This window comes from Curcuma longa, chromosome 11 (genome assembly GCF_044706935.1).
Source record: "Curcuma longa cultivar G26 ecotype Majalengka, Jawa Barat chromosome 11, ITB_CL_G26_1.1, whole genome shotgun sequence".
Lineage (NCBI taxonomy): Eukaryota > Viridiplantae > Streptophyta > Magnoliopsida > Zingiberales > Zingiberaceae > Curcuma > Curcuma longa.
Window position 1 is genome coordinate 5,118,693 of NC_133871.1, and position 27,824 is coordinate 5,146,516.

The following is a 27,824-nucleotide window of genomic DNA, read 5'->3' on the forward strand; positions in this document are numbered from 1 at the left end:
TTTTCTTCATACCAAACTTTTCAATAACCTGACTAAATTTTCCAAACCAAGCACGAGGACTTTGTTTCAAACCATACAAAGTCTTTCGAAGACGACAGACTCGCCCTATCTCCCCCTGAGCAACGAAACCAGGAGGTTGCTCCATATACACCTCCTCTTGAAGATTACCATGAAGAAAAGCATTCTTGATATCAAGTTGATGTAAAGGCCAATGATGAGTAGCAGCAAGAGAAATAAATAACCGAACAGATGTCAATTTTGCAACAGGAGAAAAAGTATCAGAATAATCCACACCATATGTTTGAGCATAACCCTTAGCAACAAGACGAGCTTTTAGTCTGGCAACTGATCCATCTGGATTGACTTTAACATTAAATATCCATTTGCATCCAATAGCTTGTTTTCCTGGAGGTAAATCAACCAAGTCCCATGTATCATTCTCATCCAAGGCTTTCATTTCCTCTATCATTGCATCTCTCCAACCATGATGAGATAAGGCCTCACGGATAGTTTTAGGAATAGAAATAGAGTCAAGTGAAGCAATAAAAGAACAGGAGGAGGATGACAAGCCATTATTAGACACAAACGAAGAGATAGGATAAGTACACTGGCGTTTACCTTTTCGTAATGCAATAGGAAGATCATCATTCGGAATTGGATCTGATGACGAAGTAGTAGGTGCAGGACATGAATCAGGAGGTCGACGCCTAGAGTATATTTCAATAATAGGAGGCTTGACAAGAGCTGGTTCTGAGACAGGTGTAGAGGATGTAACAGAATATACCAATAAATCATCATCTTCCTTTTGAGAAGTCGGGATATGTGAGGATGAAAAATAAGGTTTGTCTTCCATGAAAGTAACATCGATTGAAACAAGATATTTATTAATACTAGGACAATAACACCTATAACCCTTTTGAAGACGAGGATAACCAAGGAAAATACATTTCAAAGATTTGGGGTCTAATTTAGTAACTTGTGGACGAACATCCCGAACAAAACAAGTGCTACCAAATATCCTAGGATTAATAGGAAACAATGACTTGTTAGGAAACAAAATTTTGTAAGGAATCTCACCATGAAGAACAGAGGATGGCATACGGTTAATAAGAAAACATGCAGTAGAAACCGCGTCTGCCCAAAAAGACTTAGGAACATTCATTTGAAATAAAAGAGCTCGTGCTGTTTCAAGAAGATGTCTATTCTTCCGTTCAGCCACACCATTCTGGGATGGAGTATCAACACAAGAGGTTTCATGAAGTATACCATTCTGACTCATATAAGATTGAAATATACTGGATGTATATTCTTTGGCATTGTCACTTCGTAAAGTACGGATGGACATATTGAACTGAGTTTTGATTTCAGCACAAAAAGCAGAAAATAGAGAAAATAACTCAGAACGATTTTTCATTAAGTATAACCAAGTTACACGAGAATAATCATCCACAAAAGTGACAAAATACCTAAAACCAGGTTTAGATATAATAGGACAAGGACCCCAAATATCAGAATGAACTAACTCAAAAGGACTAATAGCACGCTTATTTATCCTTGGACTTGAACTAAGACGGTGATGCTTTGCAAACTGACATGACTCACAATTTAATGAAGATATGCTACTATATTGTGGACAGAGTTTCTTGAGTGATAGAAGAGATGGATGTCCTAACCTACAATGAGCCTCAAAAGGAGAATTTTCACCTGAACAAACGAGAGATCTTGGGGAAGGTGAATCAAGAATATAGAGACCTCCATTTTCATGTCCTTTACCAATAATCTTCTTTGTCAAAAGATCCTGAACTAAACAATGATCGGGAAAAAATGTGATGCAACAGTTAAGATTGCGAGTTAATTGACTAACAGAGAGCAAATTAAAGGATAAATTAGGTAAATGTAGGACAGAGGATAAGGAAAGCAAAGGAGTGGGATTGACAGTGCCAGACCCACGAACGCAAGATGAAGACCCATCAGCTAAGGTAACAATCGGAGTGTTGGATTTGTGTGTGAAAGTAGAAAAGAGATTAGAATTACCTGTCATATGATCCGTGGCACCAGAATCAATGACCCATTTAGAGGATGAGGAAAGAAGACATGTATTGTGGTTACCTGAATCAGCAATAGCAATGATAGAGGAAGATGAAGACTTAAGTGATTCTTGATATTGAGAGAACTTGGCAAATTCTTCTGCAGAGACAAGCACCATATCCATCACGATAGAATGAAGTCCAAAGATATGCAACTCCAAAACACCGAACTTGGTGCTGTTGTGAGACGAAGAACAACAATGTTCCAAATTTCAAGAAAATGTCTGTATCTAGGTTCTGTATAGGTTTCTGGACTTCTGAACAAAATAACAATCTTGGATGTAGGGGCCCACGGTGGTTTCTTGCTTGTCTTCCTCGCCTCCTGTTCTTCCGATCGATCCGCGAGAGAACGCAGCAGAGCACGGACCTCTTCCAGCAATCAGGAAATCGATGCAGAGGAGACGAGGCGCATCCGAAAAAGAAATTGCGATCTTCAAAACCTCGCGGGCGCAATCCGACAGAATCAGATTGAGCCAGAGGCACGTTGCGAGCAGAGAAGAAGAAAAAGAAAATCGCGGCGGCAGAGAAGAGGAAGAGTGTGGGCGCCGCGCTTGCGTGAGGAACGAAGGGCTTGCGTGGGCGCCGCGCTCGTGTGAGGAAGTCGGCGCCGAAAAACAAAACCTAAACTAACCGGGCTCTGATACCATGTTACCAAAATAACTTAAGAAATCTTATTCCAATTGCAACATATAAGGCCCTATTTATAGTTAGAGTATAGGGCCTATTCTAGAAAATATCTATAAAAAATAACAGATATTTAACAGATATCTGTTAAATAACAGATATTTAACAGATATTTATCTGTTAATTAAGTATAAATCTTTGTTCTTCTGGCGTTTTTCTTCTTTTTTTTTTGCTGTGCTTTCTACTGGGTAATCATCCACAGTTAGATGTGTGAATACAAGTCATGTCTCCTCGGTATGAATACTCTGTAATGACTAACTCCTGCAATGGGATGATTTTTTATATTCATCAAGCCTTGTTAACTGTCAATTACCTTTGTGATTACTGAAGATTCATTGTGTTTCCGGAATTACCTTAAGTATTCTTGTCTGCCCTCTGTCTCTTGCTTCGTACATTTACTAATATCCTGCAGCATTTTGGTTCATCTTCTTTGTGTTGAATGTATGCTAGTATCTGTCGTAGGTTACTGATAACTCATTCAACTGTTTTTAGTACCAATTTCACAATTACCTTTATCTTGACTAATTTGTTGATAGGTAGAAGAGTTAAATCCACTAAGAGTAGAATAAAGGCTCGAGGGAGACTAGATAAAATATTAGTCATTTTAAGAAAAAATGAATTCTTTGTATTTTATTAGTGACATAGCTCCATGAAGTGCTAAGATCATGTACCCAACCCTAAAGAAATTAAATAAACACAACCTGTTGATGATGATCTTTACCGATATGTGTTTCTGTTGGTTCTCTTTTTCTTATCTTATTAATATCAAGCAAGTTGCAGCACTAAATTTAATTGCTCTTAATATTACATGTGATATTGCCTGACGTACCAATGGAATGATAAGTTTCATGAAGTGACCTAAATAAATGAGAAACGCAGGTTGATGGTGGATCTTGACTAATGTGTTTCTGTCAGTTCTATTTCCCCACCTTGTTAATGCAAAGCAATTTATTATACTAGGTTATAAAAATACATAACCGAAAACCTTCCTAGAGAACTGGTGTGAATGCCAGTTGAAATCTTTGAGCATGAAACTTTTGTTGGCGTTTACTATTTTAATTACAATGATTATTTACATTTCTGCATTTCCTTTTGAGTATGTACATTAATGTGTTCATTATTCTACTATTCTTTTAGTTACAGAAACTGATTTAGGAAGACTTCTGCCTGAAATCAATTGATTTCCTTTGTTGTTTATATGAAATTAGACTAGGCCATTTACATTCTTGGTCTGTTGTCACAATTTGATGATGCTTTGTGTATTTAGTAACATTATGCTTCTGCTATTTACAGATCAGAGTTGAAACAGACCCCGCAGACAGAACCCAGCTTCGCATAACTATAGGATCAGGAGATCCAATTTTGACATTTGAGTATGTCTCACCTGAGTTTCTTACTTTGGCACCATACCATCTTCTAACACTATCACTTTATCAATAGGTTGAAGGAGTGTATCAAGGAACATTTGGTCAGCATACCAATGCAAGCGCCTACACCAGGCGCATCACCGATGCAACCGCAATCACCAGTTACTCCAGCATACAACGATCCTGGTGCTATGCTTGCTGGCCTACTTTGAAATCTCCAAGTGCTATATTTGCCTTTTCAGATTTAGAGAGCGATGTGCCACAGACCAACCTTGTAGACTACAACACGGACGAATGACTATTAGTATGAGGACGTACAGGAGAAATGCTGAGCCAATCAATCATTTGTTAAACAAGATTGCATTCCGTATCAAATTCTTTTGGGCTTCTTCGTTTGTCCCCAGTGTCAAGGTTTTGCTATATTGTGTATGATTTATGATTTTCTTTTCCTTTTTTCCTTATTTCTTCATTGAGTCTGGCGGATGCAACAATGCCATTGTAAAATTCTGTCTTGACGTATTTTATCTCGTGTATCAGTAACAAACTAGAGAAAATTATTTTTACGATTTGTAGGGGAAACATGTAATAAATAATTCAACATGTGATGATCGATGGTTGTATATGCTATTTCAATCCTATTGATCTCTTTCGTTTCAAGGATTTTAGACAATTTAGTATTTTGGACTAATTAAATTGACACGAAATTAATTTATTATGTGAAAAGCAAATGAAAACTCCTTAAAATTAGTGAAAAATATTAAAATAATATATATACCGGTGATGGCAATGTTAAACCAAATTTTCAGTATTTTTAATTAATTCGATTTTTATTTAGATCTCGTTTTTATTTTGATGTCTAAATAAATGTTCAAACTCTTAGATATTTTCCATTACTATTAAAAAAAAAAAAAATAATAATTTGACTATTTTCATTATAAATACTGAATTTTCACGAATTAAATAAAAATTCTTACAAAGACGAAGGACAAAACAGTCATTTGGATGATCTCGCCGTCTATATAAATGCGACCTAGGGTTCTTTTCCAACTCGGGTTGCATTTCTTCCCGAATGGTCGCGGGGGCGCTTCGCCCCTGCTTCTCGTTCTAATTAGATTGTTATTCTTTCCTAGAAATCCCTTCTTTTTTTTTTTCGTTCCCTGTTATGGTATTTCGATCGAGTAAAGATTCAGGCAGCCTCTTTGCCCACAACGCAAAAATCTGATGGCATCGGCGGCGTTATTTTGCTCGGATAAGAAATCAAGCGATGGCTCTTCGGATCGGCGGAGAGCTCGCCTCGTGGATGCCGATCTAGTAAGTTTTCGCACATATTGAATTCGATTGTTCATTTTTTTTTTCTTTTCGGTTTCTCGTCAGGCGATTCCTCATCAGGTAAAAGAAGAAAATTTGAATATGAAAAACAAATCTCTTTTTTTTTTCAAGTGTACAATGTGGATCGTTTTGAATTCTTTTTCACTATTCTTTTCTATTAAAAATCCCCTCCTCATTCCATCAGAAACTGATATTTCGAACTCCAGCGCAAGTTAAATCCTAAATATCGATGGGTTCTTTGTCGCGATTCGAGAAATTTCAAATAGATCATACAGAATCGAGATTTTAAATTCAAAAAACAGAAGAAAATTTTTTTGATTCTGAGCGTTCGTTTGGTGGCATCTTTCGCATGGAATAAAATGGGATCAAATGTAGAATAGAATAACTCAATGTTTTTATTGTAATTTTAATTTTATATTCCATCTTTTTGATTCATTCAATTTTTTCCTAGCCAATTTTGATTTACTTCATTTTCTCTCCTGATTGGCCTTCTTAGTGTATCCTCAACGGCCCATTCCAACGTCAACTTGCATTTTTTGTGGTCTAAATTCAATTTAGTCATCACCAAATGATCTCGAAGTGTCTGCAGAATTTTGTTTTTAATATTAATTTATGATTGTCGACTTAACGTTCGGTTTTGATGAATATATTAAAGTTTTTTTTTTAGGAATGTAAGTGTATTATTTGCCCGTGGTTTTAATTACTTTATAATAGATTTATTAAAATGAATAAAAATAGAATCACAACTTGAAGCGGAATCAATTATGGAGATTTGTTTTTAAATTTATTTCCTCATAAATAATTATAAAAAAAGAGAATGAATATTAATTTCATCTTTTGTTAAAGTTAATTTATTATTTTTTAAAAAAATAAAGATATAAAATCATAAAAATATTTTTATAAAAATAATAACATATGTATCTAAATGAAAATTTATAAAATTTTATTAATATTTTAGATTTAGAAATTGAGATATGAAAAGACTTAAAATTAATAACCTATGCTATTTGAATAGTTCTTCTTCTTTGAAAGAGAAGGAAAGGTTATCTATTTTTTTCCTTTTGAGATTTTTTTTTGAATAAGATTATGTGAATATTTTTAAAAAATAAATTTTGACATGGTGGAGTACAATAAAATTGAATATAATATTATAGGTGATGACATGTGTTATGTGAGAAATAATGATATAAATATGAAAGACATAAATAAATAATTAATATTTAAAATGATTAAGAAAAAATTTTAAAATAAAATATTTTTAATTTTTTTCCCTTCTTACGGTTTAAAAATTATAATGATTTATGATTTATGTGTAAAGGTAAAATTTATCCTTTTTTCTTTATTTCTTCCCAAATAGTTTGACAGAAAAAAAATTTAGGATTTGATCATGATCAATTACAATTTCTTAATTTACTTCATATATAATTGTGGAGGCTGATTGCATGGAGTCATTCGGATGGTGAATTTTAAAAATTTTATTTTTTTATTCTATTTAGTTGATTCATCCCTTGTTAATTTGTTTAATGGTTTTGGCTTCGTGTAAGCTTTAAACTATAAAATCCATATAAAATACTACTTTTGTTCATATGATAAAAGAGTGAATTAAAGAAAATTAAATTATTTATTTGATTTATAAATAACGTCACGAGTGCGTCACAAAAACGATTTGACGATCATTATTTATTAATTTATTTTTTAAAAAATAGAAATAAAAATGAATTTAATTTCGACCTTGGCACTAAATAATTTTCGAAATTAGAAAGAGGGAGAAGAAGAAGACATTAATGCTCATGTGCTTGAGTCGAGTCACTTTTACAAAATAAATTAATTAAAATATTACAATGGATGTAAATGTTCGACGATTAAAACCATTATGCAAGTCGACAACGTTCATGTGCAGCGATTAAGGTGCAAGGGATCGGATTGATCATTTTTAAAAATTTTAAAATTAATATTGTAAAAAAAAAAATATTCCTTCATTATTTAATGTGTGCCTTTTTTGGAAATGTCAAAATCTTTATTAAATAATTATTCACCGTCGGCCGTCGAGTCGTCGCTCACGATATGGACTTGCGAATTATTAATTGAAAATCAGAAAAAAAAAATTTAGGATAAGATTGAAAAGTAGCCCCATGATTTGGAGCGGGGCCCACGCGGCCACGCCGCTCTCCCCCACTCTCGTTCGAATTTCGAACGAACGCCTGGTCCGATGCGGCCCTCGCTCGCCTAGATCGCCTCGCAGCCAATAGCCGACCGCCGCGTGGACTGTGTTCGGGCCCGGTTCGCCGCCTCGGGCGCCGTTTGACCCGATGGACCCGGCTGCCATCTTTCCGGATTTGCCCGCGGGGAAAGAATGAAATGACGCTCGTGACCTGGCCGTACCGAGTCGTGCTCTGGCCCACGTGGCGCGTGGCCAGCGGAAGGAACCGAGGAATCCTCGGAGGCGCGGGAAGGGCGTTTCGGTCAATTCGCGCGGATCACGTGGAACCCGCGCCGGGAATTTTGACGCGTCTCGCCGCGCGGCGGCGCCACCGCGAAGCGCGTGACTTCGATGAAAAAAAGTGGGGCCCGCCTGGAGGAGAAAATTCACTTTGCCCCTCCGTAATTATTACATCAACGGAACATTTTAACATTTTGATGCCCGTGATATAACTAATTCCGGGTGGCCGTCTCCGGACAAAAAGCTGTCCTTCCTCTTTTTTGTTTGTTAGTTTTTAATTTGTGAAATTAATTGGTGGCTCGGTGTAATTATTGATCGTGAGTGAGTAGGGATAGGAATGGAGGGCCCTGATTACACGCTGGAAAGAGGATCGTAAAGGGAGCACAAATTATGGAGTGTTACTTTTGAAATAACTATTATATTAAATATATATATATTTATTTATTTATATTTATTTATTTATTTAAAACTATTTTAAATTAGTCAATAAAAACACAATATTCTACCAATTGTCATTCTTTGTAAATTTAATAAGTTATATAGAAAAATGAGTTCTAGGTTAATTAAAAGGGAAAAATATGATTTTTTAAATAACTTATATGTTTATTCATAATACCTATTTCGATCATTCTCATGGGACATGATTTTGATCTTGTTGGAGATTTAGCAATTCTTATCGTCGTAGGTGTTTGTGAAGATATTCTAATAACTATGCAATACTCATTTTTCGTGACTTATCGCATTTATTCGAGTGATCCACAACGATAAAATTCCTTCTTTAAAAGAATTCATTCTCTAATAGTGCACAAATTCTAAAGTGAGCTTATGCACTAATCTTAAAGCTTAGAGCTATTACCAAGTTATATTATTAATGTTACTAGATTTTATTAAATTACGGATGTCCATTGCGATTATATCGTTGCTATTAAATTGCTTTTTAAAAAAATCAATTCGAATTTGGACAAATATTATGGGAAAGGTCGATAAGGGAAAGGCCGCATAACTTGTGGGTGAAAATTAAATATCTGAATTATAAAAATAAATAAAAAATTGTCTTGAAAATGTTTTTGAAAAATAAATTGAAAATGTTTTTGGTAAAAGAAAATAAGGGGAAAAAAAGGGTGCAATGGAAGGAAGGAAAAGGAAAAGGTACAATGAATGGGGAAGAGGCAGTGCATTTGATACGAGGCCATTCAATGCTCCGAACGCTCGGTCTCCTTTTCCTCGCTTTCTTCTCTCCTCTGCGACTCTTCTTCCTCTTCTCATCTTCCTCCTCCTCCTCTTCCGCCCACGCCTTACTCCCACCGGCCACCGCGCTCAGGTACGGCGAAACCAGTTAAAAATCTCTTCTTTTTTCTTGCGTTGTTGTTGGGAATGGAAGGAGTGGTGTTTTGGGGGTTTATGGTTCTTCCTTGCAGCTGGTTGAGTTGCAGTTCGACAAGGAAAGCTCCATGGAGGCTCTCAAGGCGAGTTTAAGGTCGGAGGCTTCGCCGCCGGGACAGCTGCAGTTGCTTTCGGGCGAGGAGGCCGGGTGGGCCGTCGAAAGGGGGAACCTTTTGGGCGAGGGGTTCTCCGTCGACGACCTCCTCGACCTCGGCGAGTTCGCGGAGGGCGACGCGGAGGAAGCCGGAAGCGAATCGGGACCGGAGCCGGAAACGAGACAGAAGGGAACGGAGAACTACTCCAGCTCGGATTCTTCTCCTTCCTCCTTGTCTTCCAGCCTCACTCGCGAGCTCCAAGCTGCGGTGGCGCCGCCGCTTTCGGATATATGTCTTCCTGTGAGTCTTATCGTTGTCGGTGCCGGAATAATGGAGAATAGAAGGCAAAGATGCGATTTTTATGGTTAAAGAGTTGTCGTGTGCTTTGTTTAGGCTCGTGATGCTGTGGAAGAACTGGAGTGGATGTCGTTGATCATGGATGATTCCATCTCGGAGTTTCCGCCTCCCTGTGCCGGTGTCTCAGCCTTTTCTCCGCCGCCAGGAGATGCGCAAGAGGAGAATCGCCAAGCTGGCGCCGTGGTGGAAGGCCCCTCTTTGGGCCTCACCGTCTGCGCCCTCTCCACGGAGGCCATGGTCCCCATGAAAGCCAAGCGGAGCAAGCGCTCGCGCGGCGTCACCGCTTCCTGGTCAATCTCCGGCCCGCTCCACTTCGCCGACTCCTCCTGCTCCTCCGCCTCCTCGTGCGCCTCCACCTCCTCCTCTTCCTCCTTCCTCATCTACGACCCGTCCGGTGCCGGCGGCTCCGTGGATCAAAGCCGCCTCCTTTACGACCACCTCCACACCTTTCCGCCGCCCGCGAAGAAGCAGAAGCCAAAGAAGCGCGGCCGGAAGCCCAAATTCCCCTCCTCCGCCTCCGGCCCCAACGGCGAGCGGCGCTGCAGCCACTGCGGCGTCCAGAAAACCCCCCAGTGGCGCGCCGGCCCCCTCGGCGCCAAGACCCTCTGCAACGCCTGCGGCGTCCGCTTCAAGTCCGGCCGCCTCCTCCCGGAGTACCGCCCCGCCTGCAGCCCCACCTTCGTGAGCCACATGCACTCCAACAGCCACCGCAAGGTCCTCGAGATGCGCCGCGAGAAGGAGGCCACCCTCCACGCCTCCGCTTCACCCCCTGTCGCCTCCTTCTAAGCTCCACTTTAGCAGCGGTTTCCTCTGCAACGGACTGGAATTTTAGCTAGCCTTCCTTCTTTTAGAATTAATAATTATAGATTCCTTCGATGATTGGAAAAGTCTTATTTTAGACAGGAAAAAAAATTATATCTGATGAAAAATATAATTTGATAAAAAAAAGAAGAGTTTAGCGAAACCTTGGGTTATATTTATAAAAAACTAAAAAATTAGGAGACTTTTATAAACCAGCCCTTAGTAGCGCACGATGCTTCCGCTTTTCAAATGCTCTGCCTCTGCGGCTTTTAGGCGTCCGCAGTGTAGGAAATATTTCTATTCTGAATTGATTGAAATATTACAAGTCATAGGTCCTATTTATACATGAGTATAGGGACTTATTCTAGACGATTTATTCTAAACAGAATATTTAATACGATTTATTCTAAACAGAATATTTAATAGAATATTTAATATATATAATATTCTAACACCCCCTCAAACTCAAGGTGGTAGAGTAGAGATCAGCTTGAGTTTGCTCATGGATCACTTCGCGAGCAGAAAGGAGCAGTATGGCAGAGGTTGCTTCACCTCTGGTTTCTCCGCGCGGCGACGGCCTCTGGTAGGGCAGAAAGCGCGCAGAAAGCGCGTGAATCGCGCGGCGGGGCAGAAAGCGCGTGAATCGCGCGGCAGCAGCTTCTGGTAGGGCAGAAAGCGCGTGAAGAAAGCGCGTGAATCGCACGGCGGGGCAGAAAGGGTCACTTGCGGCCGTCTCCGGCAGCCGGCGAACAAGATCCCACGGAATCGCGCGGCGGGGCAGAAAGCGCGTGAATCGCGCGACGGCGGCTTCTGATAGGGCAGAAAGCGCGTGAATCGCGCGGCGGGGCAGAAAGGGTCACTTGCGGCCGTCTCCGGCAGCCGGCAAACAAGATCCCACGGAATCCTGGCGACTTTGGCAAGGATGAAAAGGGGGGCAAGGCCACTGGCGTGGAACAGAGCGACGTGGGACAGAACGGCGGTCGTCTGCCTTCACGTCCACTGGCATGGTTTGCTAGAAGAACCAATGGACAACAAAACGTTGCATGCATGGCTTGCTAAAAGCAAGAAGACATTGCATGTTTTTTCTCCCATTGTTTGATTAATTTCGTTTGGAAAACGGAAGCAATTTCCAATTGCGTGTAATTGAATTCCATGCAACAAAAGCCTCATGCAATCACCGCCGCCGGCCCTAGGCACGAAGAGGAGGAGTGGTGTTGGCGGCAACAAAAGAAGGAGAGATTCCTTGGTGCCGCCCGCTCTAAGGGAGGAGAGATCCAAGGGCCGGCGGCAGCGAACAGGAAATCGACGCGGAAAGGAAAATAGGCAGCGGCGCTAAAAAACCCTAGGCTCTGATACCATGTCGGAAATATTTCTATTCTGAATTGATTGAAATATTATAAGCCATAGGTCCCTATTTATACATGAGTATAAGGACTTATTCTAGACGATTTATTCTAAACAGAATATTTAATAAGATTTATTCTAAACAGAATATTTAATAGAATATTTAATATATATAATATTCTAACACGCAGGAGCCTCGTTCCCGCTTCATCGTTCCCCCCTTCGCTGCTCGATCCAGATCCGCTTCGGTTTCGCTTTCCACCGCCGACCCGATCGGAACCCTCCGGCGGTGCCGCCACCCTCCTTCTTCGTCTTCTCCTGACGGCGGACGGCCCCTCCTCTCGTCGTCGGTGGACACAGCAGTAATCTCCTTTGCCTCGTCCTCCAGTCCTCTCTGTTACCGGAAAGGAAAGAGACCTCCCCCTCCTCCGGTTCTCCAGCCTTCGGACAACCATTACAGTCCCAGGTTCTCCAGCACGAGGCCACCCGGCGGCCACAGCCCTTCCCTGGCGAGTTCATCGAGGTTCTACATCTTTAACTGGACTTGGTTTAAAGCGGCTACTTTACATAATCACATCTCTGCTTTGGTACATCACTTTATGATATAATGAGTGGATAATTGATGGAAGTATAGTCTTTGTCAGCTAGCTCTATTTTTGTTAAAAAAAATTGGGAACAGCTCGTATTGTTTCCTTCTGAAATTCAAAGGTAGCAATTGAGAAATTGCATCCTTACAATTGCTGTTTCTCTTCAAGGCCACAGTCTTTTGCAAAATGTAAGTCCATCATTTGCTTAGTCATTCTCTTTGTTTAATTCCTATGGTTCCCAAGTAATTTTTAGAAACATACTTATACTGACAGCCTCTCCAAGTTGGCCTCTCGGACATTATTTGCTTAGAACTCCTTGTGCAATTAATGCGCATGTAATTACTGCTTGCTGACAGAACTTCAAGTTTAGACTCTTCAGCGCCGGGCATTTAGTTATCAAGTCTTTAAAGGAAAACTTTTTGGTAAATTTTCCTGAAAATATGCTTGATATCTCCATTTGACATTAGATTAAAGCTACTTGTCACAATAGAATTCCCGTCACAAATGTTGTGACGGGAATCTGCACCGTTGGATTTTAAAATTAAGATTAAATACTGATCGTAGATTGAATGGATGATTGTGATTGAATGGGTGATTGTGATTGAATGGTCCAGATTCCCATCACAAATTTGTGACGGGAATATGTTGTGACAAGTAGCATCACTCTTGACATTATCAGTGCTGTGTTTGTGATTTCAGGGATATAGTTGAAATTTGAAGTACTTGCATATGATTTGATGTTCAGCGCTATGTAGTAATGAATATTAGGTAGGCTCTTTGCGGTATAAGTTAACTTGACCTGCATTCTCTACCTATGCAGCCAAACAAGTTTCTTTTGTCAGATGTCCCTCTTTACCAGGTTCTTTTACAAAAGACCACCTGATGGCTTGCTAGAATTTCTGGACAGAGTTTACAGTAAGCATTTAGCTATTTTAGTCGTGTATATGTATTATATATGTTCTTCAATTAACCTAGTTTTGGTTGTCATGGTGCAATTTTTAATTCATGCTTCTCAACTGAGGTTCTACCTGATGGATTATCTATTTGCATGAAATTGTCACTGAACTGCATGAAGAGTATGCTGATTCTTCCTTGCATTCAACTTTAGGGAGGGAGAAAAACGAAGTCAATTTGCAGAAATTTTATGCCAATACGATGTTACTGTAATTGATTATCCACACCATTTTGAAGGCTGCCCACTTCTTCCTTTATTGCTTGTTCATCACTTCCTTCGAGTCTGTGATTATTGGCTGTCTCTTAGGCATAATCAGAATGTTATACTGCTGCACTGTGACAGAGGGGGCTGGCCTTTGTTAGCATTTCTTTTAGCTTTTTGACTTATAGAAAATTGCATAGTGGCGATCAGAAAACTCTAGATGTTGCACATAGGGAGGCTCCTAAAGGCCTTCTGCGGCTTTTATCTCCATTGAACTCATTACCATCTCAGCTACGATACCTGCAGTATGTTGCTAGAAGGAATATCACCCCCACAATGGCCCCCTGTGCAACGGGCTCTTTCTTTAGACTGTCTTATTCTTCGAGGTGTTCCAAGCTTTGACTCGGATAATGGCTGCAGACCACTAATCCGTATTTTTGGACAAAATATCCACAAAAGTGATTCCCTTTTTGGGACATTTTGCATGATGTCCAAGAAGAAATCTTTACATCGCTACCAACAGGTATATAGTACTTGTGTTTCTTGCAAGTGTAGCACTATATTCTGAAGTGCCCATGCCCTTGCAGGACGAGTGTGATGTTATAAAAATTGATATCCAATGCCTAGTGCAGGGAGATGTTGTTTTGGAATGTGCCCATCTTGATTTAAATTCAGAGAGGGAAGTTATGATGTTTCGCATAATGTTCAACACTGCTTTCATCCGATCTGACATACTAATGCTGAACTATGATGATGTGGATACACTCTGGGATGCAAAAGACCAGTTTCCGACAGGCTTTCGGGCAGAGCTATACATTGCATATTCTATACCTGAAGCTATTTGAATTATTGTTGATGTTGTTGCCTCATCTAATTCAATCTCTAGGTGCTGTTTGGTAATATCAGTAACATCACTCCTAGACCTCCAACTGTGGCTTTTAATGGAGAAGTAAAAGGTGGATTGCCTATAGAGGCTTTTGCAAAGGTACAAGAACTTTTCAATGGCGTTGAGCGGCTTGAAAGAAGTGATGATGATGCATTCTGGCTGCTTAAACAAATATCAACAAATGCATGGCAAGGAAAACTTGAAAATCTGATTTTAACAGATGCTAAGGAGATTTCAAGTATTCAAAGTAAAGTGGGTTTACAGATGTCTCTAATGTCAACGTCGGAATCTGATGAGGAAAAAGATTCTGTGACTTCAGATTCTGTTTCTTCAGTTGACAATGAAAAGGGTCTACATGTCTCGAGCACCAGTATGGACATGGAAAACGAACTTGACATTTCCAAGGATTCTCAACTTAAAGGTAAGCTTACCTTGATATACTTTATATTTCATGGTTAAGTATGAATATTAAACTAATATAATTGGTGTAACAGATTCCCAGCAGTCCACTTCCAGAATTGCTGACCTTGGCACAAGCCTTCAAGTGCCATTGTTGGTGTCACCTCCTTTAGTTTCTCCATCTTCTGAGAGGAATATTCAGTCTATAGAATCAGAAAGGCCAATTTCTATTCCTCAAGCTGCTCCACCACCTGCACCTCCACATCTATCCACTCCATTGTTACCTCTTCTTTCTTCCTCCATGGTTAATATCCTTTCAGTACCACCACCTCCTCCACCCCCTCTTGTGCAAAGTAAATGTCTCAATCCGAAGCAATTGCTTTCGTCTTCACCTTTGCCGCCGCCGCCAGCACGATCACCACCACCATGCCCTCCTCCTCCCACTCAAACTGAACATCTCAATTCAACTCCAGGTTCTCCCCCTCCCCCTACATTCACATCTAGTAAAGATGTTCAACAAACTCCACCACCACCTCCTCCTCTTCCTACCCAAAATAAATGCCTCAACACAACACCTCCACCACCGTCATCATCACAACTGGTTTCTATTCAAACTAAATGTCACAGTCCACCACCACCTCCTTCCGCTTTATCTGCATCCACATTCAATAAAAATCTTCAACGGATTCCTCCTCCCCCTCCTCCTTCAATATCATGAATTACTAGTCGTCTTGTATATAAAATTTTGTCACAGTTTTGACTCCACTTAATATACTTACACCATTTATCCTAATTGATTCATTCCATCTTTATACCCCATCTATTGGTCTTCTTATCTTTAGAAACGTGTTTTCATGCCAATTATTCACAGTTGAGTTACTGCTATCATTTGCCACATGAAGAATACGTAGTTGTTTTTGTTGTTCCTGAAGTGTCAAGTAGAATAATCTAGATGGGCTGGTGTCTGAAATTAAAGCACTGATCTGAATAGCTTCTCAAGATCCACACCTTTTTCCTGATGATGAGGTGCAGTTACTTGTTCTTTAATTAATGCTGATGTACTATCATATACCTAATTACCTTTGTGCAATTAAACTTTTCTGCAGTCACATCAATTTTAGTAGTCTTTGTAAATACGTTCAAGAAATCTCGTGAAGAGAATGAACGAAATGATGAAGCTAAAAAAAAGAAAATTGAAAAGGAGGCATTGAAAGAAAAATCAAAAACTCCTGCCAAACAACATTGAGATTTCACTTGAAAGTTTTCCTACCTTGAGCTAGAGAAATCCACAGTGCAGAACCTCCATGAAACAAGTCAGCCAATTAATTGTCGGCACGCAATTAAAGCTGCCAGTTGCTCTGAGACACTAATCTATCGACATTCTTTCGAAAAACTGCAAAGTTAGACTGCATAAGCTGTTCAATGGTAAGTTCTTTGCTGGACTTGAGGATCTCTCATCTTTGTTTAGAAACAATTTAACTTACGCACGTATAATACAGTCTCCTTGCAAATGAAGGCACATGCATCTGACTTAGAAACTTTGAATCCCCTTTTTTCTTTTCTTCTATGATCCCAACATGTTTGTTAGCAAGTCAGTGAATACATTTTATCAATCTCAATTTCCTCAATGGACTGCTTTTGGAACCCTATTCGAATGTCTTCAGTGGCATACAGACGATATCACAATATCTGCAGCAGTAACTCCAACTGATGGATGTATTGCACGTTTGAAAGGTTCAATCCATAATATTTTAGTCTCACTTCTATTTGTTTGGCAGATGTGCAAAGGAAGCTGAACTGCTGCCAATGCCTCCAATATTAGTTCTTATCATTGTTCCAGTGTACACTATCGACTGTAGCTTGCTCACATGTAAATATCGGTTTATGGTTCTAGTCCGGGGCATTATGTAATCCTATTTTGCCCTAATTGTATTTTAAATGAGAGTTACATTTTGTTGGGTATAATATTTTCTTTTTTTGTAAAAGGTGAATCCGCTAATTCAACGGTCCTATACGGTCAGCTCCACGATCATCTATGAGGAGGTAAATTGAAAATTTATAATTGGTCACAACGGAGGAGGAAGGGTGCAATGTTTTCGATTCTTAGATTCAGTTTGCTTTGATGATTCTATTCATGCTGCTCATTATTCTGTTCTTTATATGATTTTAGTAGCATTTATGTTATTGGGCAAAAATTAAAAGGGTATTCCTTTTTATTAGAGTTTTTAAAATTATTTATTATTAAAATTCAATAATCAAACATGAATTATTAATATGGTAGCTGTTGTTATTTATAATTGTTATAATATATTGTTACCATAAGAATTAAAATATTTATAGTGTAATAATTATGAATTATAATTGTTATAATAATATTAAAGATAGATATTTTTAATAATAATAAAAAAGATATTTTTTAATTTTTTTATCTTAATTTTATTTTTTTCAATAAATGACTTAATTTTAATTTTTATAAATTTATATTTTAAAAATAATATAATTAATTTTTTATGTTATTCAATATTGTGCCCGTTGGACCCGAAACCATTCCAAATCCAAATTGAGCTCCAACTCTCGCGTCCGCTCAGCCATGCCCACGTAGTCCATAAGCAGCATCCTACCAACAACACTCAACAGACTTCAGCAAATCCCACCACTGTCCATGGAGAACCTCTGCCTGACGTGATCTACTGCTGCAGGAACTCTACTATTGGTGTTCGACACAAACATCCAATCCCACTACCCAAACGAGATAAATGCAGCAAGTGGGAGTAGGAAAGCGAACGTTTCAAATCGAACCTTGACAAAAATCTGGAATTTTCTGGGCCGTACTATAAAATGGTTAGAATTAGGGCTTCGCCATTGCTCAGGGTATGACTTATGAGAGAAAGCGAGCGATAGCTTCTGCCTCAGTGCCTTGTACGCCTTTCCCTTGTGCGGGTCGCTGATTTCCTTTTTCGCTCTGTCAGGTACGTTTTGTTTGAAAATTTTGGTTTCAATCTTTCTTTTTCCTTCTAGATTTGCTGCTTGATTCGTGCGGCTGTCTGGTTGATCCATGGAGCCAGTTTTGTTTTCACTAGAGATTGTAGCTCAATCGGTGCGTGGATCTGGTTGATACATGGATCTGAGTTTGGTTGTGGAGAAGATTGATGGGACTCTGATGTTGTTGTCCGAGAAATAAATTTTTGAGTGGAACAGATAGTGTAGGCTTTACTGTGTGTCGAATCTACGCAATCGGGAGTAACTAAGACATATCCCTACGCTTGAAGAAAGAGGCATCTTGAATTCCTATTGGGTCACGCAGCAGCAAGGAATCATTCTTTGATGGTTTGAAGCGTTCTATTATTAATTTATGTTGTTTATGGACAGATCACCAACAACCCGAAACTCAAATTTCATCAGGAATTAGGAGCGCTAGATCCTGGCTTCATGTTTTCTCTTATGTTCCAAGTAGCAACCGAATTAGTATTTTCGTAGGAAATTGAGAAGATTTTTGCCACAAGCGGGCTTAATCTTTGAAACTTCTGGGAATGATAAGCATATGTCCTTCATCTGAATTTTTTCCCCCTTGTTTAGAAAACAGGTTTTTGGAATTTTTCCTGTACATATGCATGATTATTTCCATACCCTTTTTTTACCAAAAAAAGTTCATAGAGTAGTAAGTATGCCCTTGGAATTGTTTGTGTTGAGTTTTTTTTGCACGCTTGTTGCTTTATTGCAATAAAGGAATATGTAGATTTACCAGGCCATTGTAATACTTTTTTTTTTGTCAAGTTTTCTTCTGCAAATTGTTAAGCTTAGCTTTTTCATATAAATATTGAATTATTTACTTGCTCAAGTTTGAATCGTATGAAAGGCATAACAACTTAATCTTAATTTGCAGAATTTGATGACTCTTATATTGCCTTCTGTTTGCAGCTACTATTTGGCTAACAGTGAACAAACATGAGTCGCCTACATGATGCACATCGCTCCTTCTTTCCATTTGGAAATCCTTTCCGGAGTATCCTTCCCAAGGGTTCTCATCAGTCACTGAGGATTCACTCCTTGTTATTTTCTTTTGAGCAAAATCTGACAGAAATATTCACAAAGATGAAACCAGAGAATATCTCAGATATCCATACTTTATCTTGGATGAGGCATGCTATTCAGTTCTTATCAGATGTTCATAATAGCTTGAGGGCTTTTATCAGTGAGCTTCAGTTACCTGTTTCTCAATGGAATGAGAAATGGATTGATGCGTACTTGGACGGCAGCGTGAAGTTGCTTGACATCTGCATCGCACTATGTTCTGAGCTATCTCGATTAGAGCAGGGTCAGCTCTTGCTTCAGTGTGTGCTTCATCTTGTGGACAAGTCAACCAGTTCACCAGAAAAGCTTGCACTAACCCGATCATATCTTCAGGAGTGGATTGAACTGATCAACCTTAAAAGCCCTAAACTGGATAATTGTCCTTCAATCATCGAAAGCCTTCGGGGAACTCTAGATCTCTTAAAGGTTAAGAGCTCCAAAGGGAAGGCATTAATGAGAGCTTTATACGGAGTTAAAGTCATGACAGTATTTGTCTGTAATGTCTTTTCAATAACACTGTCAGGTTGCCCAAAAGCATTTCCAGATCTCAACGTTTCTAAAGAGTTGGTTTGGTGTGAGGCTTTTAGTGACTTGCAAGCTGCTGTAACAGATGAACTAAAGAGACATAGTGTTCCTGTTAAGGTTTCATTACTTAAAGAGATAGAGGCAGTTAGAGTTTCTGCTCTAAGGTTACATGATATGACTAGCTGCATCGGTTGCAATGGAGAACCTGTGCAAGACGATAAGAGTTGCACTAATCACATAGAGGAAGAACCTGTACCTGGGAAGAGTGCTGACTTTGGAAGACATAGGATACAAGATTGTGTTGCCAATTTAGCTGACAGTGTAAAGACATTCAGGCAAGAGCTAGATTCTCTGTCAAAACAGACCAACCATTTTTTCCAAATTATTTTGACAGGACGTGATGCTTTGCTTTGTAATCTCAGAGTGCATGTTCTAACACCAGAAAATAGCTTCAATGAAGCGTAAATTTGAGTGGTGAGTTTGGATGTGTGATCTAATAGTTTTAGATGTCCATGATAAGTTAGCTTCAGAGACCATGCAACGTATGTATTTGATGTATGCTTTAATGTGTTAGTACTTTTAAAAGCAAGTTGTATATTACATTGTGTTGATTATAGTGTTTGGTAAGATCTCGAGCAACAAAAAATGTTGACTTGCATGAGCCTTGTGTTCATTATTCTTAACCAATTTTTGTGAAAGGTGGTAATTTTCTCCTATTTCATAATATAACACATGATATCCATTCTTTCAGACTATTGGGAGATTCTTTTTTCTGTTCTTTTCTTTGAATTGAGGTCAAATTATGAGAATTCTTTGGCGCTTGTCATGTAATTCCTCATGGCTTGCTACATGCGTAGCTAGTAATTGATTTCCTTTTCAAATATGTATATACTGATATCAAATTCATAGCATTCTGTAGTTTAGGTGATTTAGTTATGGTGCTCAATCGTTTTGAGCATTTGCTTTTCTTCTCTCATGAAGTTTTCTTTCTCCTGGAGACTGTGATTGGCTCTTTGCCAGGGACATACATGCTGAGACAACACGTGAGATATGTCTAATATGTGGGCATGCTTCGAGCTGTGATTGGGCATATGCTAAATTGAATTCATTCAACAGTTATTTTAGTTTTTAATTTGCTTATCCTTTTGCTTGATCATATAAACTTAGAGAGAAGCAATATTTTATCACTTGCCTGATAATATGTTGATTCTTTAGTTACTAGTTATCTGATTACATGTTCATCTATCTTATGTTTTCTTTGATGTCCATTCAAGTAACTTATTGGTTAACATTTCATTTTAGTTTCTCTTTTGGTTTATTATAGGAATGATCATTCTTTTCCAATGAATCTGTGAATTCTTGGAATAAGTATTTTATGTTTGGAGAAAGGAATGAAGTGAAAAGATTAAATTGTCATGGAATTGATATTCTGTAGGGGCCCTTGGCTAGCTATTTATTTTTTCATTCCAATTGATAACTGTTGTTAAGTCTTTATTGCTTTTTTCAATTCTTCAAATGGTATATACTTTGAGTTGGTAAGATTGGTTGGGTGGATTGAACAAATTGGGTGGACTAGACGGAGCAGGCCGAGCTAGGTCATTCCTTGTCTATACCTTGTAACACTATGAATCAAATAGACCGATCAAATGATGTATCTACTCCACTTTGACCCAAAGCTATTCCTTGTCCAACTCTATTTGGGTAGCTATTATAGTTTATGTTAATTTCATTCATGAACCAAAGGTACTTTCTGCAATGAGGTCAAGGACATTTGATCTCATTGCAAAACTGTTGCAGTTCACAAATTTCTTTAAGCTGAAGCTTAAGACTTCTTTAAAACTTCTCGATTATTAGTTTTCTCCCTAGCTTGCTCTATTTTAGTATCTGCTGCAGCATACCAGTTTTTCAGACTTTGTTTTATGGTTTGGTAAAGTCAAACTGAAATATTGCTGGCTGGGTTTAAGGCTGGATCCTTCCCGTAGGAGAACTACTCAGTGCTTGTGTAACTGCAGGTATTGTAAATCTTTCTTCTTGCTATATATGTAGGATGAACAATATGCTCCCCTTCTTAACCTTTCTACATTGATTGGTTACAGCAGTCCATTTATAAGTCGACAATGATGGCATTTTATACACATGAGATAGACTCCTATAGTCCATTTTGAGAGAGATCTTCCTTGTTTGTCTTAAGTCTTGTATATATGATGCAATTTATTGTTATATATCATCATTGCTGAGATGTGCTTGTGCTAAAGTCTGGTAATATCGTTCATTGTTTTGGATTTAGAAGGACATGGTATACCAGTTGCATAAGGTCGCATAGGACATGCAACCCACATATGTACTTGCATAAAAGCATTGTTTTTGCAAGTAATAAACATTTTGGATATGAATTTGTGCATGCTAGTTATATATCACCTATTATACATTTTTGATTATTTGTATAGAGTGCCTCAATGATGAAGGATGAAGATAAGGTCACATGCACCCTTAGCCGTTTCCACTTTGCTTGTGGGTACGTGAATGAGCTGTCAAAAGTTATGCTTATCTCTTGTGTAGTAAGGATCTCAAAGTTCCTGAGCATATTGAATCCTTTTTCTCAGCAATAATTCTCATAGTAATTGTTGTCGATCATTTGTTTGAATATACTGCATATTCTCTCTCTGTTCAAGAACAATGTCCTCTTTGTAGATTGCTCTCAAATAGGGAGAAAAAAAGAATTCATTACATTAAACAAGTTCTCATAAAATAGTACGGAACATATCTAAGTCAATTTGACTTGGAATGGTTCTCAGTTCATGTATGTTTCTGAACAGAACAGGGCATCAAATTTAATGCCTAGACAATGACATTATGCCTCGAAATTATGGATACTCATGATCAAAAGCATAAACCATGTGACATTTGTCTTAGAACCTGTCCTGAACTGTTCAGAGTAGCTCAATTCATAACTTTTGCACCTGTTCTTTGTACTGCAAATAGAGATGCAGTGTCTTTGCATTTTCTAATTTGTTTACCATTTGGAATGCTTAGCAGGTGTCTTACATACTCTGTAAAGCATGGATAATTGGCCTTCTGCGGTGCAAGTCATACCCCATCATCACATGAGGAGCATGACAGGGTTGGTTGAATTCTATAATGAAGTGGCATGGAATCTGAGAGAGAGAGAGAGGTTCAGGGGGCCTCTGCCTTTCCCTAACCTGAGCTCTTTGCTTCCTCTTCTGTGTGGCACTGCCATTATTAAAGTTGAAACTTGAAGCCTGCGAGCTGAAGGGAGCAGCTTCCATGTGCTCACATGTCTCCCACATGCATTGGCTTTGCAAGGTATGTTCCTTGTAGTCGTAGGGTCACTACATGAGCAGAGCAAGTTATCTCAGTTTGAGTTGTTCCAATCTTTAGAAACCCGGTCCGAACCTGTCAGTTCTCGACCGGTTGAAGTCCAATTGAACCGGTTGGAAACACAGCCATTGTCAACTAGTTGACCTCTTAGTAAAAGCTCTTAGACATCTCTAATAAAAGCTGAAAAAACTCCCATCCTATAGATCATTGCGGGTGCCATTAAGTTGACTTTGATTTAAAAAATTTGTTTTTTTTCCAGATTTGTGACGTCGCTTAGAGATATCTAAATTATGCTTGGCATTAAATTAAGACTTGTTTGCTTTATTATCCTGGAATGAACTAGGAGACAATAGTGATTGGCAAACAAAGTAGCATCATCTTTGTTGGTTTAAGAAAAAGAATGACTTTAGCATCATCATCATCTGTCTCTCTCACGACTTGAACAAATTATGTTAATGTTTGTGATTTGAAAGCTAGATAGATGAGCTCAAGGATTTCGAGTTGCTGGATTGTCGAAAAGTATAATCAGGGAGTTGACAATTTACTCGGCCTTCTATAAGCTGCAGAAGGTATATGCATTGACTTTTTGTCCTCTATTACGACATGGTCTGTTCATTCATCCTTCTTATGGGACACAATAAATCATATTAACTGCAAACTAACCCTCTAAATGGTGTTGGTGATGATAACAAGATAATTGTGGACCTTATTATCTTTTTTATTGAAAAATAAAAGTCTCAAAATTATGCTACTTCACAAAAATAAACCCCTAAAATACTCCAAATTTGTAATATACATCCCATTTTCCCCTTCGATCTTCCACTCCTCTTCTGCAAATTTGAGGGGTTCAGTACTTTTAAGATTTGGGGCTTTTGAAATTGTAGGTAAACTTACAGGGTGCATATTAAACTTTTTCCAAATTTTATACGTCGATTTTTTGTCGCAGTAGTCTCACGACCTCCGTCATCGACGGCCGGAGCGCAGGGTTTTCGGCGAGGCACATCGCCGCGACTGCCACCGCTGCTGCAGCCTCTCCGGCGTGGTACACCCCTCCCAGCCTCTCGTCCACCTCTTCCGCTGCCCTCCTCCCTGGCTCCCGCAGCAGCGTTCCCATCGCCGCCGTCAGCCGCACCTCCCTCTCCGCGTCGAACGCCTCCGCCCCCGTGACCACCTCCAGCAGCAGTACCCCGAAGCTGTACACGTCGCTCTTCTTCGACACCATCCCCGTCCGCAGGTAGTGCGGGTCGACGTACCCCGGCGATCCCACCGCCATCGCTCGCGGCGGCTCCGCCACCGCCGCCGAGAACCCCGCGCTCGCCGACCCGAAGTCGCAGAGTTTCGCCCCCGTGGCACCGCCGAGAAGCACGTTCGCAGCCTTCACGTCGCCGTGCACCACAGGGGGGTCGCACCCCTCGTGGAGGTACTCCAGCGCCCGCGCCACCTGGAGCGCCGCCTCCATCCGTCGCTCCCACGGCAGCGCCGCGCCCCTCCCGTGGAGCTGCTCGTGGAGGCTGCCTTCGGGTACGTACTCGAACACCAAAACCCCCTGCTCCTCTGCAAAATCAGGTCAAGGTTTGATCGGAATCGGGAGAGACGAACGACGAAGGCGACCACGAGTCACGATTACGAACCGCGGTCGTCGCAGTAGCCGAGGAGGCGGACGACGTGGGGGTGGCGGAGGGGGCGGAGGACGTCGAGCTCCCGGCGGAAGGCGCGGCGGAGGCGCTCGCTGGGGCGGTGAAGCTTGACGGCGGCGAAGGAAGAATCCGGGAGGCGGGCGAGGTAGACGATGCTGGAGCCTCCCTCGCCGATCACAGCGGAAGGGGCGAACCTCGCCGTCAGGGATTCGATCTCGAGCCACTGGAACCGCCGGAGCGCGGCTGCTCCCTTCTCCGAGTCGCCTCCAATGCAGGCCTGGGCCGGGCCGAGTTCCGAGTCGACCTCGGCCCGGCGCCTCCCGAGAAGTGCCATTTTACACCTGCAGAACATCTTGAAGCAGACGATGGAAGCGGCGGCAACGGACGACACCACGGCGATGCTCGTAACAACGGCAATATGCACCATTATAACTAGAAGAAGAGGAAGAAGAAGACGACGAGCAGAGGTCGACTTGGGCTCACACAGATGCATATAAATAGGTAAGGAAAAAAAAAGTCCATTTCGCTCCTTATACTTTTTCAATTTCCAAAACCATCCTCCGTAGTTTTCTAACATTGTCCAAACGTCCTTCCAAGTTTTCTAATTCTAGTTACTTCACCCCTAGTATCAGAGGCTACTTGTACCAACAACTTTCTGCATTACCATCAGTCAATCAAAGTTGACTTTTTTTAATTCCCTAAACTAAGTCAACGCCGTTCTGTCTCTCTTTTTATTTATTTATTTATTTATTTTATATTATTTATTTGAGGATGTTGTTTGTCTAGACCTCTTCACGTTGAGGCGTCACTGACTCATCCTGGGGGGCGACCGAGGAGGACGCCTTCTTCCGGTCGCTCGGCTCGAACCTCGCGAGGGCCGCGAGCGCACCGACGGCCTCGACGACGCCCTCCACCCGCTCGGAGACTTCGGCCAGCAAGGAAGCCGCCGTGATGAGCGGCATCGCTTCCATCAGCGACACGGTCACCGTCTGCTTCTCACCACGGCCGCCGCCGGCCGCCGTTTCCTCCGCTCCTCCCGCACTCAGTTGCTCGGGGAGCGATCTGAGAGCAGCTTGCAGCTCCTGCGCTCCGTTCTTCATCTCCGTCACCAAGCACGGAATGATCCGGGACTCCTCCATCGACCTGATGGAGCTCGACAGCTCCTTCAGGACCCTGGACGAGTCCGAGCTCAGCTTCACGCAGACCCCGCGCAGGTGGCTCTTCATCTTCTCCGATGCCTGCTCAGTAACAGCCCCGATTCAGAACACGGTTGGAGATCGATCGTCGGCGCAGGTGGCTCTTACCTTAATCTCCGAGGCGACGCAGCCGTTGAGGGCCTCCATGCAGTAAGCGCAATACCTCATGGCGGCGGCCACCTTCAGGTACTGACTCCATGGATGCCTGAACCTAAACCGGCCGTGCGGCGGCTCCCATTTCGCCAAATTCGCCTGAGAATCCTCGGACGCCTTCGAGTTGAGGACGCACTTGTAGCCCTGCGACTTCGCAGAGGGCAGCTGCTTTCCTTCCTCGCTCCCGTCCTCCATGAAGCACTCCTCCACCAGGCCTTCTAGCGAATCCGCGAGCTTCTCCATGTTGCCGGAGACGAGGAGGTGGAGCTCTTGGCCGGCCCAAACTGGGCAGACGAGGACGCAGACGAGGAGGCAAATGCCGACGCCGATGAGGATGGTGTACGCGCGCTCCTGCGCGAGATGGAGGAGCCGGTCCACCCGGTAGCCGGAGATGGCCACGAAGCTGAAGGTGAGGATGAAGATGGTGATGCCGTAGTCGAACCGAGCCTTTATCGCCGGCAGGAACCGAGAAAATGTGGCGGCGGAAGCTGAGAGATTCAACCAGAGGAGCCGTCAGAAAAATCATGATCAGTTTGTTTCGAGAACTCAAATTGGGACTGAGGATCGACGGATACATCACCTAGGACGAACACCGAGGCGCTTAAGATCACAGGCTCCGCCGTTTCCCCTGCTCTGCTCGCGATCCAGTGGACGCCGACGGCGAGGAGCCCGGCGGCGACCGTCGCCATTGCTCTGTTGAATCCTTTGCACAAGCACCCACCTGCAAATCCACATTCAATCATCCATTTCGTTCGACATCAAAGATCGAATCGAAGCTCAAGGAAATCGCCGCTCACCGACGGTGAATTCGAAGACCACCACGACAGTCATGACCGCCCACATCGCCCACCCTCCGACTCCATCGTAAAGGGGCCTCGTGTAGTAGAACAACGACACCAAGGAGAGCGCAGCCCCCACTTTGAGACCGTGCACCACTTTCCGGGGATCGTCGGCGCCGATCAGCCAAGCTTTCCTCCCGAAGCCGGCAGGGGCCTTCAACCAAGCCGGCACCCGATCGACCCAGCCATTAACAGGCCGAGGCTCGACGACAGCCGATGCGCCTTCGGGAACCGTCACCCGCCATTCCACACCACCCTGCACTTCTTTCTCAAGAGCCATTGTCGGCGAATCCCCGACGACCGGAGACGGACGCCGGACCCTATTATTGAATATGGAAGGAAGAACAAGCTTGCAGATAAGGAGCTAGGGAATGGACTCGATATCTTGTGGGGGAGGGAGAGTCGACGCCGACGGGTTTATATAAGTTGCAAGGGCGAAGACGGCCATGGATGGACCTTAGTGGAACGGACCGACCTCGCACAGAAATTCATTATCTAAAAGAAAAAGATCTAACAGAGTCAGCAATTGCCAACTTTAGTGAAAACAAAAGTCAACGTAGCACGATAGATTTTCTCCACGGAACACGATCTTTTGGCCAGCCGTGTACCTGTTTCTGTCACTTGTCTGTTTGTTTTATGATCCAACTGTTGTTGCATGATCATGTCCGGTTCTCTTACGTAATCCCTCATCAGAAAGCTTATGCAAATAGGGATTTGTTTAATAGGTTAGATTAGGTTTAGGCCTTCTTTGGTGAAAGTGGTTTGAAGAATGATCATGGCTAAATGGTTCATAGTGTCCAACGCATCACGCCACTTCTTTTTAGGGTACCCATGAACAATAAAGAAGAAGGTCAGCCAGCTTATGACCTAAATTTTATATCCCCTAAGTTTTCCTATGTTATCACATTCGATAGATAAATTAATTGAAAGATTATCTACCTTCAAGATTAGTTAGGCAAAACATGAACATATAAATTATACATAAAAAATCCATAGATTATCTACCTTCAAGATGGAAGTCATTGTTTGAGTTTGCATAAGTTGTGTTTCAAATATACCAAGAAAGCAAACTACGAGAAAATTAAGTTATACTTGGAATTAATTCAAATAACAAAGTGATGGATTTCACTAATAGGATAAGGAAGATTA

The 27,824-nt window shown here is 41.2% G+C and overlaps 4 protein-coding genes, 1 non-coding gene and 1 pseudogene across 5 annotated transcripts; 4 read left to right on the plus strand and 2 right to left on the minus strand.

Moving 5' to 3' along the window:
* Nucleotides 1–5,326: 5,326 nt before the first annotated feature.
* LOC141842496 (small nucleolar RNA snoR77) lies at nt 5,327–5,466 on the plus strand. The gene has a single exon (XR_012602933.1). It is a non-coding gene; the product is annotated as a small nucleolar RNA snoR77 (small nucleolar RNA).
* Nucleotides 5,467–9,075: 3,609 nt separating this feature from the next.
* LOC141839879 (GATA transcription factor 7-like) lies at nt 9,076–10,590 on the plus strand. Its single transcript, XM_074727728.1, has 3 exons — nt 9,076–9,228; nt 9,326–9,685; nt 9,779–10,590. Exons 2-3 carry the CDS (start codon nt 9,359–9,361, stop codon nt 10,526–10,528), a joined length of 1,077 nt encoding a protein of 358 aa, XP_074583829.1. The 5' UTR covers nt 9,076–9,228; nt 9,326–9,358; the 3' UTR covers nt 10,529–10,590.
* A 2,726-nt stretch (nt 10,591–13,316) lies between these two features.
* LOC141837008 (formin-like protein 3) lies at nt 13,317–15,633 on the plus strand (annotated as a pseudogene).
* Nucleotides 15,634–17,774: 2,141 nt separating this feature from the next.
* Nucleotides 17,775–20,194, plus strand: LOC141840051 (UPF0496 protein 4-like). The gene is made up of 2 exons (XM_074727933.1): nt 17,775–17,884; nt 18,834–20,194. Exon 2 carries the CDS (start codon nt 18,861–18,863, stop codon nt 19,974–19,976), a length of 1,116 nt encoding a protein of 371 aa, XP_074584034.1. The 5' UTR covers nt 17,775–17,884; nt 18,834–18,860; the 3' UTR covers nt 19,977–20,194.
* A 3,578-nt stretch (nt 20,195–23,772) lies between these two features.
* On the minus strand, nt 23,773–24,914 carry LOC141837009 (salt tolerance receptor-like cytoplasmic kinase 1). The gene is made up of 2 exons (XM_074724497.1): nt 24,482–24,914; nt 23,773–24,404 (listed from the first exon to the last, which is right to left on the minus strand). Exons 1-2 carry the CDS (start codon nt 24,912–24,914, stop codon nt 23,773–23,775), a joined length of 1,065 nt encoding a protein of 354 aa, XP_074580598.1.
* A 355-nt stretch (nt 24,915–25,269) lies between these two features.
* Nucleotides 25,270–26,982, minus strand: LOC141839511 (aluminum-activated malate transporter 10-like). The gene is made up of 4 exons (XM_074727259.1): nt 26,634–26,982; nt 26,417–26,557; nt 25,792–26,324; nt 25,270–25,725 (listed from the first exon to the last, which is right to left on the minus strand). Exons 1-4 carry the CDS (start codon nt 26,953–26,955, stop codon nt 25,270–25,272), a joined length of 1,452 nt encoding a protein of 483 aa, XP_074583360.1. The 5' UTR covers nt 26,956–26,982.
* Nucleotides 26,983–27,824: the final 842 nt, after the last annotated feature.

Excerpts from the sequence above, each read along its gene's own strand:
- LOC141839879 (XM_074727728.1), top strand. The coding sequence starts at position 9,359 with ATGGAGGCTCTCAAGGCGAGTTTAAGGTCGGAGGCTTCGCCGCCGGGA. Across the intron at positions 9,686-9,778 it reads TTTCGGATATATGTCTTCCT|GCTCGTGATGCTGTGGAAGA; the intron begins GTGAGTCTTATC and ends TGCTTTGTTTAG.
- LOC141840051 (XM_074727933.1), top strand. The coding sequence starts at position 18,861 with ATGAGTCGCCTACATGATGCACATCGCTCCTTCTTTCCATTTGGAAAT.
- LOC141837009 (XM_074724497.1), bottom strand. The coding sequence starts at position 24,914 with ATGGTGCATATTGCCGTTGTTACGAGCATCGCCGTGGTGTCGTCCGTT. Across the intron at positions 24,405-24,481 it reads CGGCTACTGCGACGACCGCG|AGGAGCAGGGGGTTTTGGTG; the intron begins GTTCGTAATCGT and ends CTGATTTTGCAG.
- LOC141839511 (XM_074727259.1), bottom strand. The coding sequence starts at position 26,955 with ATGGCTCTTGAGAAAGAAGTGCAGGGTGGTGTGGAATGGCGGGTGACG. Across the intron at positions 26,325-26,416 it reads CGCCTCGGTGTTCGTCCTAG|CTTCCGCCGCCACATTTTCT; the intron begins GTGATGTATCCG and ends TGAATCTCTCAG. Across the intron at positions 25,726-25,791 it reads GCGTCGCCTCGGAGATTAAG|GCATCGGAGAAGATGAAGAG; the intron begins GTAAGAGCCACC and ends GTTACTGAGCAG.